At 39.4% G+C, this 8,923-nt stretch overlaps 2 protein-coding genes across 4 annotated transcripts; one reads left to right on the top strand and one right to left on the bottom strand.

Annotated features, from left to right (window-relative positions):
* LOC109840403 (AAA-ATPase At3g50940-like) lies at window positions 820-1,237 on the top strand. The gene has a single exon (XM_020409041.1). The coding sequence runs from the start codon at window positions 846-848 to the stop codon at window positions 1,137-1,139; it is 294 nt and encodes a 97-aa protein (XP_020264630.1). The 5' UTR covers window positions 820-845; the 3' UTR covers window positions 1,140-1,237.
* On the bottom strand, window positions 1,988-8,402 carry LOC109840402 (putative serine/threonine-protein kinase). Of its 3 annotated transcripts, XM_020409039.1 has the most exons (8): window positions 7,990-8,402; window positions 6,657-6,871; window positions 5,094-5,285; window positions 4,873-5,000; window positions 4,563-4,776; window positions 3,344-3,575; window positions 2,775-2,925; window positions 1,988-2,706 (listed from the first exon to the last, which is right to left on the bottom strand). In XM_020409039.1, the coding sequence occupies exons 2-8, from the start codon at window positions 6,661-6,663 to the stop codon at window positions 2,305-2,307; spliced, it is 1,326 nt and encodes a 441-aa protein (XP_020264628.1). In that variant the 5' UTR covers window positions 6,664-6,871; window positions 7,990-8,402; the 3' UTR covers window positions 1,988-2,304. The 3 variants fall into 3 exon arrangements, with proteins under 3 accessions (XP_020264628.1, XP_020264627.1, XP_020264629.1); XM_020409038.1 differs by lacking the exon at window positions 6,657-6,871; XM_020409040.1 differs by lacking the exons at window positions 5,094-5,285; window positions 6,657-6,871 and having other exon boundaries at window positions 7,990-8,401.

Genomic DNA, 8,923 nt, shown 5'->3' with positions numbered 1-8,923 from the left:
ATGAGGAATTTTTTCCTTAATAACTATAATGGTGATATATCCTATGACATTGAAGCTATTCTCTCGTAAGAAAAATTCCCCAATGATCCAAAATATATTTTTACTCACAAATTTTTTACTCAACCAAAATATGACATTGTAATCTGAGGGTGTACACTATGATCCCTCGAACACCTCATACTCATTATTCTCCTAATAGTAATTAGCAAAGTGATCATTATGGTTTTTACTCACTCAAACAATTTCTTCACCAATGAAATTAAACCAGCTTAACGGCTCCGAATTTGACCAGGTCCTCCGTCCCATTCAACCACCCCTCAACGTTCGACACCCTCGCATCGACCCGCCCTCCGCACTTCCATTCCGCAACGACCTCCTCCGCTTCTCCGCCGGCCGCGGACTCTACGCCCGCAGTCGGCCGCCGCCTGGTAAGCGCGGTACCTCCTCACGGCCCCCCTGCGCACGCAAGACAGCTCATCGCCGCCATCGCCAAACTTCCGTCAGTTACGACCTCTACGACCTCAGTCACGCCGTCCACTCCAACTCCCACCTCCGCAAGCTCCTCATTCTCCCACCTCCCCAAATCCGTCGTCGTCGTCGGAGGACCCACTGCCTCCTCGACCTCTCCAACCGCCATGAAACCCTCCAGCCCTATAACCAACGACACGGCGGCGAGGCGACACGCGACTGCGCCGGCCCCGTTAGCATGCGGTGGCGTCTGTGAGCCTGTCGGGGGGTGAACTTCGTCGACGGGCTTCTGCGGTGCTCGTGTCGGGAGAGGCTGATTTTATTCACGACGAACCATCCGGATGAGCTCGACCCTCCGCGCTGCTGTAGCCCGTAGGATGGACCGGAAGATACATCTGTCTTATTGTGAACCGGCGGCGTTCAGGGTGCTGGCGAGGAATTACTTGGAGGTGGAGGACGGGCACGAGTTGATGGAGGAGGTGGAGGGGCTTCTGGAGGAGGTGAAGGTCACGCCGGCGGAGATTGCGGAGGTGTTCATGGGGTGTGATGGATGTGGAGCTGATTTTGGGATGAAAATGGTGGTTGAGGAGTTGAGGAGGAAGAAAGAGGCCATGTGTCCTCCGTTGTTGGAGGAGGAGGAGGAGGAGGAGAAAGGGGATAATGTCGATTAACGAGAGTGATATTGTTTTAATCTTATTAATAACGATTTAGTTTATCTTCTCAAGACTTTGGGTACTTTGTTTAACGATATAGTTCATGGATTCGCATAGGTTGGATGCTTGGATAAATAGATCACTTGATAGTATAGGTTGATCCGAAGGCATTCAATTTTGTAAGTCCTATATATATTATGTGTAACCAAAGCTGCAAACATTGCCAAATAGGTGGAAAATGTTGAACCAACTCCATCCTTACCGTCCATTCCAATTTCTAGGAATAAAACAGTCACATGTTACCTCTACTATCACGATGATGGTTTTATATTTTAGGTGGCTTTTATCTTTTATCACTTGAAACTAGAATAAACATGTAAGATGTAAACGCGTTAAGGACTTGGATATATACGTGAGATCCGTAGCTACACAGATGCTGATCCTAAACATTAAATAAGTACAAATGCTGATCTGTAGATACTTTTCTCTGCGACTCTGATCAAGTTGGGCTTTCCTCGAAGCTAACTGCCAAAAGCTCGCTACGAGTAACGAGTGACAGCATGCTAAGGAATAGCAAATTGGAATTTCAGCTCACATGAGAGATTTTCTTTTCTTTTTCTTATTTTTTCTTCCTCAAAAAGTTTCTGATCTCTATCAAAAGGATGACCGTTCACTTTCAGATACAGATAAGCTTTCGATTTCAGGCTACCCCTCAAGCTCTTTCATAGTAAGCACCACTTTATTTATCCTGTGGAAGACACATAATCATGGTCCATTGTTCGAAGGACGCCCTTTGCTTGTTTGAGTGGGCGTTGTCTTTTTCCCTGTGCTTGTTTCAAGTTATTTGAGTATTCAAACACGGCAAGTAACCAGTACCTCTCTTCGTGACTGCATATATAATATCAATTACATATTGTCAATATAACCATCATCTTGAAGTTTTTTATCCATTAATTAAAACTACAGCGTTCATCAATTATTCTCTCCCTGCAAAAACCAATACCAGCATACAATCGACAATCTTTGACGTCTGAGGATGTATACCTTGAGAATACACATTTGTAGCACCCTCAGTTCAACCACAAATGCTGCATCCTCATTGCAGAACTTTACTCTGAATAGCATTCTCTCTGGACTCCACAGTTGGAGAAAAGGCAGGGGAATCACCGCGAACTGGGCTTGCTCATGGCTTTTCATCGGTTTGAGGAAAGCTGGTGAACTTTCGTAACAATGAAGGGAGATTGGATTCACTCTCTAGAGATTTGTCGGTGGCTTGAGGAAAGCTAGTTGAGTCGCTTCGCATTGGTGAAGGATGCTGCTCTGATAAACTCTCCCATGAGAACATTCTGTGGGTTTGGTTCTTTCGATTCAAGAATGCTGGCCTCATCGGAGATTGCATTCCTTCACTCTTTTGGATTAACATGGCGACTACCTCCGACATTGGTGGCCTTGCGGTAGGAAGTGGTTGGAGACAAAGAAAAGCTACTTGACAAGTTTTAAGCACGTCAGCTTCGAATATTCCATCGGCTTGTAGTTTAGGATCAACCAAATCAATTACGTTCGATTTTTCATATAGTCTCCATGCCTACAAGCATCACTTGCATTAGTAACTAATGTACATAGGTTACTGATAATTTTAGGATAACAACCTACATATTCTGGAAGGTACTGCATCTCAGCAGAAAGCGAGAGGTCTGTGTTCTTTCTAGAGCTAATGATCTCGAGCACTAGAACACCAAAACTGTAGATGTCTGCCTTTTCTGATAGCTCTCCTCTGATAGCATATTCTGGTGCAGTGTAACCTCTGAGAGAGAAGCGTTAGGATCTTATAAAATGTCTACATTTTCCATGGAATGCAAGCATAAAGGAATTTTGAAAACAATTGACCATTGAACAACCCAGGAAAGGACTTCAAGATTCAGTTCATTTCTTTTGGACTTTCAAGATCAGAAATATATATCCAATTATAAATTAGGATAAGATTTATGCTTCTCCTGACGCTAGAATGCTCATTGCAGCTTATATCTGATGATGTTGGCTAATGATATGTTCCCGATGTCTAGCTTAAAGATTTTGAAGTATTTTAGAGGGGTAGATAACCAAACATGATAAAAGAAATCCCTGGAACAAGCATATTTTATCAGTTGGTTCTAAATTACAAATACAGATATTTGATGAGAAATACTGTAAGTATTTGAGTAAGAAGAATTATAGAAACTTACAGTGTCCCAGCAAATGTTGTGCTGAGATATGCTTGGTCTTCTGGGAAGAACCTGGCCAACCCAAAATCACCAATTTTAGGTTGAAATTTATCATCTAGGAGGATATTACTGGCTTTGATATCTCTATGAACAATCCTTAAATTTGAGTCTTCATGCAGGTACTGTAAGCCCCTAGCTATGCCAAGAATTATCTGAAACCGGATCTTCCAGTTGAGAAAAATTGCATGGCTTCCTGTTTCATTCAACTATTAATATAATCGAATTACTGACTTTGATATTTTCTATGTAGTAGCTTACTAAACAACAATTTAGAAAGATAGTAAAATCTGAAGCAATTATATTGTCATCAAACCTCTAAAAAGATAATTTAATCATTCACAGAGATACATATAACAAGGTTTTCAAGTTGGTCGAACTAAAAAGAGACCAACATCAGATGAACCCTATTGATGGCAAAATGAAGACCCACTAACCAAGAGTCAGCAAAGTTACTCTCCCTTCTTACTAATTTGAGCCTTTGGAAAACCACCTATATCTGTTTATCTTTATTCTAACACATTTCTCATATGTCAATGGGAAAAGGGCAAATTTCACAAAATCCCAATGAAGTTTGGCCAATTTAAGACAATACTCCAAAATGTTTGGGAAATGTCACTTCATCCTGAAACATTTGCATTTTTCTGAATCTATTTTCAGGTAACCCCTACTTCCTGGGGGTTATGAGATTTTTTTGGGGGTTAAGTGGCATTTCCAAACTTTTTTGGGTGTTTTGGAGCCCCCCCCCCCGGGGGGGGCATTGCAAAATGGCCAACCTTCTTGGGCCTGAAAAGGATTTTCCCCCTAGAAACCACCTTAAAAATAGGGTAACAATACGGAAATCCTTTTACTTTTGATTTATACATTAAACCACCTTTAAAGTGGGTTTTTGTTGCAATCAACCACCTCCTAGTCAAGCTTTTCACTAAAAACCCAAAACTACCCTTGAAAAACTCACATTCACGACACGTCACTCATTTTGAAGTTTTTAAACTTATTTTTTGTTTTTTAGTGAAAATTTGACTGGGAGGTGGTTGATCGCAACAAAAACCTACTTTAAAGGATATGTATAAATTGAAAATAAAAGGTGGTTTGTATATAATTACCTTATTTTAAAAGTGGTTTCTAAAAAAAAAACTATTCCAGAAATTTAATAAGGATTTCATCACGTTGAGATACTGACCATATAGTATACTGTCCAAACTTTTATTCTTCATGTATTCATACACAAGTAGCCTTTGTGCACCCTCAGAGCAGCAGCCAACGAGGCGAACAAGATTCTTGTGCTGGATGCTGGTTATCATCCTTACTTCAGTGAGAAATTCAGACTCCCCTTGCCGAGATTTTCCAAGGGATAACTGCTTCACTGCAATCACTGTCCCATCATCCAACACTCCCTAATAGAAAAAAAAAGCTCAAGAATAAAAAAATAAAAAAATCTAGAAGTAGGATTAGCTTTCAGATAAAGAGCATGCCATTAATTCCCTAGTTACCTGATAAACTGGCCCAAACCCCCCACTACCAAGCTGGTTATTTGGATGGAAATTATTTGTTGCTCTCTTCAGAGTTCGGAAGTCCAAGTAGTTAATGGCTCGGAGATTACCGCTACAGTAATCTGGACCTGGTAGAATGCATGGCAAAGCAACTTCAGAACCATGTACGATAGACATTGTTCTTAATTTTAAATTTTGTTTATTTATATAAAATTTATAACCTGGAAGTTGTTTAGTGAACTTGAATAACTTCTGTAGTGTGTCTGGTTTCATATGTTTCCATAAGATAGCTACCAGGATTATAAGAATGACAACAAGTATTATGCTGACCAGAGAAAAGAACGAAGCTGTTGCAGCTGGAGATGCAGATGAAATATTGAGATTCAGAGATTTAAAAGTCACAGGCGCCAAAGCTGCAGAAATACACAACTAACAGTGAGTACTCAGGAACAGACAGATGCAGACTTGATCTCTTCATCCCTCCTCTTTTCGACCGCGAGTTATAAGTTGTACGACCGGAAGTTATAAGTAGTATCGACCAAATAACAAGTAGAAAATTTAGTCCAGAAGTCAACAGAACCTTATTTGTTACAGTAGGTCCATTACTTGGGTTATCTTGACAAAAATGACTTAGCTATCATGCAGAATTTTCTTTTCCCGAAATCAGGATTGAACCCTGATCTGTACTTTACCACGATATCAACCCCTGCTTGCTTCCACAATTAATTGTTCTTGATTTCTAGTTCAGATGGTTTTACAATATTTAACCACAATCAGAATTTTCCTTAATCCAATGTAAGTTTCAAAATTCCCTTGCTGAGTTTACTTTATTAGGAACCAAAAAAATAAGCTCAACAATAGTAGAAAACTTTTCCTCGTTTGCCTCTCTACATGATTCATCATGCGCAAATGTACATCAAAAAGGGAGAGGAAATATGATGCTGTCATGCTACTGAAACTTAATTTTTAATCAAGTCTCAAGATAAGAAGCATGTACATACTCGTCATCAATAATATGAAGTCGTGATATGTACAGTTATTTTTTTATCAATAAGTTTTAGTATACTAGACATCTCCATTTCTCAAACTCCATATAATTCAACATCACTATTGACAAACATTTTATGCCATCTAACGGGGAATAACAAGATGGATATTCTTGATAGAACATATTTGGATCAAATAAAATGAAAATACAAGTAACAAAATTGCACTCATCATTTAAGAATAGGAAAAGATACAAAAATGGGCCTCACACCCGAAAACCTCAAGTGCCAGCACTTCACATGCTACAATTCACATGCAGGTTTCTCACAAAATTCTTCTCTCCTCCTCCTCAAATGAAAAAAATACAATCATTATATAGAACTAAAACAAAATCCTAATCCTAACTAATAGACAAGATCAAATTACTCATCACAACAAAATAAGAAATTCATTCCCAAACTAAATAACAAACTCAATCCTAACTAAAGATCTCCACCAAAAGAAAAAGAGGTTTGCTTCGGTGCTCCAAAAATAGGCTTTTTTTTAAATTTTAAATTAACAAAAATAACAAATAAGCTAAAATAAGAAAGGATATTTTAGTCTTTCAAAATTCTTTTCTAATTGCTTTCTATCCTAAACGCAACCACTCTGTTGCTTTTTTTCTTTCTCATCACATGACATAATTACTTTAGAGTCTTTTAATCATCATCCAATTCCTTTATAGAGGCGAAGAACAATGAGCATAGCATAGTGTTCTATATAATTAAAAAAAATTAAAAGGAAAAAGATGGGGATACCTTTCATAGCGCCCCTTCACGAGAAATTTTGGAGAATAGGATGCGTCGTTGCCTTTTATAAACAATATATAAAAGGTAATTAATCAAGAGGACAAATAAGACTAGCAAAAATTAGCTTATAAACTAGGGAAATAGGATGAGTCGTTGCCTTTATCTTTCTTTGAACTATGAAAAGTGCGGTTGATTCCTCCCATGGACAAACAAAACAAAGCTACCTACCACCGAGTAAATGACCAAGACATCAGAATGAATTTGTGGATACTAGTGAATGTAAGCAATTAACTAATTTCCTTCAGCAATCAAAATTAAAAGTTCTAGTTGAAAGCACAAGAGCAAAACCACGGTAGAGGATTATGCTAAATTGAAATTAGTTAGTTGAAGAATTGTAACTAATCAACAATTCGGTTTCTCACCTAAATTGTATTTCCTAAAGTAACCTTTTAACCTATAGTTAATTACAATTTTGGGTGTGGAACACCTCCTAACTACCAAATCTATCTATCTAGAAATGTGAGAGCTATTTTTAAGGAATATATTTACAGATATGCCACCGGTGCTCCAACAATTTTTTATGGAGCACTGAAGCTGTAATCAAATCCTTAAAAAGAAACCCTAATCCAATCAGATCAAATATTTTTACCAGGTTCAGATCCGAATCTGTCCTGCATCGCCATCTCATCAATTGTACTATCTAACAAGCCATTCCGAATAATCGATCTTCATCTTATAAGATGTTAATGTTCGGAAGCTTGCAACGATCTGAACAGGACACGGGGATACAAAATCGGATACAAATCGGTATAGGACTCCTAACCTGAATAGAATATTAAAACAATCACAAAACTGCCATAACCGGCCTAACCGATTGGGCCGCCCGTTCAATGTGACCGGCCTGTGTACCAGTGCGCATGCGGCGAGGCGTGGCGTGCACGTGTGTGTGTTATGCAAAGCCCAAACAGTAGAAAACCCAAAACACCCCCTTCTTAGGGATCCTCAAAGCCCAATGAGAGGAGAAGCAATTTAAACCTTCAACTATTCATTGAAGGCAAAATTGCCTTTTGTCATTCTACAAGGCCAACAGTTTTCACCTCGTTTGCCTTCCCCCTTCAATTAAGACTTGTCTCCCGGCTGAAATACAAGGCTATCTCCCAACACTCCAGACGATGCTAAAGCTTCAAACCATGGACAACACCTCATCTAAATTACTCCAAAACCCAACTCTCAGTTACAACGCACTGATTTAATGACGAAACCCAATATTTTCCTACGTGAATTTGTGAAGCAAAAAACACAAACAGTTCATCGGCATAGTGACCCTCAAAGGGCTGCCTACCTTTACGCGGCGACTGTCGGACCATCTCCCACTCACCAACCAGCGGAGTCTTCTTCTAATTCTTCAACGCATAACATTTTGAATATTTTTGAAGGAGATTGTAAAAAGAGGTGGATGCCGAATGGAGGCAAGGGCAACGAACAAGGGAGAGGGTGGGGCCCGCTATCGCCATCGTTGACAGCGCTGAGAAGAGAGCAGGGCCACGTCTTTGGCTCATCGATAAATGGGCGGCGCGAACGAAGCAGCGGAACAAAAATTTTATCGGCATTTGGCGATTTTTGGTCGATGCCAGGGGGATGCGTAACGAACTCTGGTTTCCCATTAATATATGGGGGGAATAGCGCTTAAATTCCTCATAGTTCCACTAGCTTTACACTTATATATACATCCTAAATTGTTAAAAATTAGCATGTCAATGCCCTCTATTATGCATATGAAACTCCACCTGAATGTTTGCATATAACAGTTAGAATCAATTAGGATATGAGCGTTACATGAGAATATTCAAATAAAATTTTTCATGTTTAGAGTATATTAATGCTTCAGAAAACAAGTAAGGGTGTATGCGAAGTTAGTGAATATATAATGTTTAGCCTAGGACTGTCCATCCGGGCCGGCCCGGCCCGGAAAACCGGGCCCGACCCGGGCAAAGCTGGAGCCCGGACCCTAGCGCGGTTGCCCCGGGCCGGACCCGAGCTAGGGCCCAAGCGGGCCAGGCTCCAGGCCCATGCCAGGGCCCAAGCGAGCCGGCCTGGTTTCTTTATTAATTAAAATTTTTTAATTTTTTTAAATTTTAAAGAATACAATGCAAAAAATAAACACAAATTTGATAAAAATTTTATATTATTAATCAATTGTAATTATATAATTTATAAATATAAAAAATTATAGAAATTAAAATAATATAAAATAATTGTAGAATTTGTAGAAACAA

Source organism: Asparagus officinalis, chromosome 5, assembly GCF_001876935.1.
Source record: "Asparagus officinalis chromosome 5, Aspof.V1, whole genome shotgun sequence".
NCBI classification, from domain to species: domain Eukaryota; kingdom Viridiplantae; phylum Streptophyta; class Magnoliopsida; order Asparagales; family Asparagaceae; genus Asparagus; species Asparagus officinalis.
This window is presented reverse-complemented; position numbering and strand designations above follow the sequence as displayed.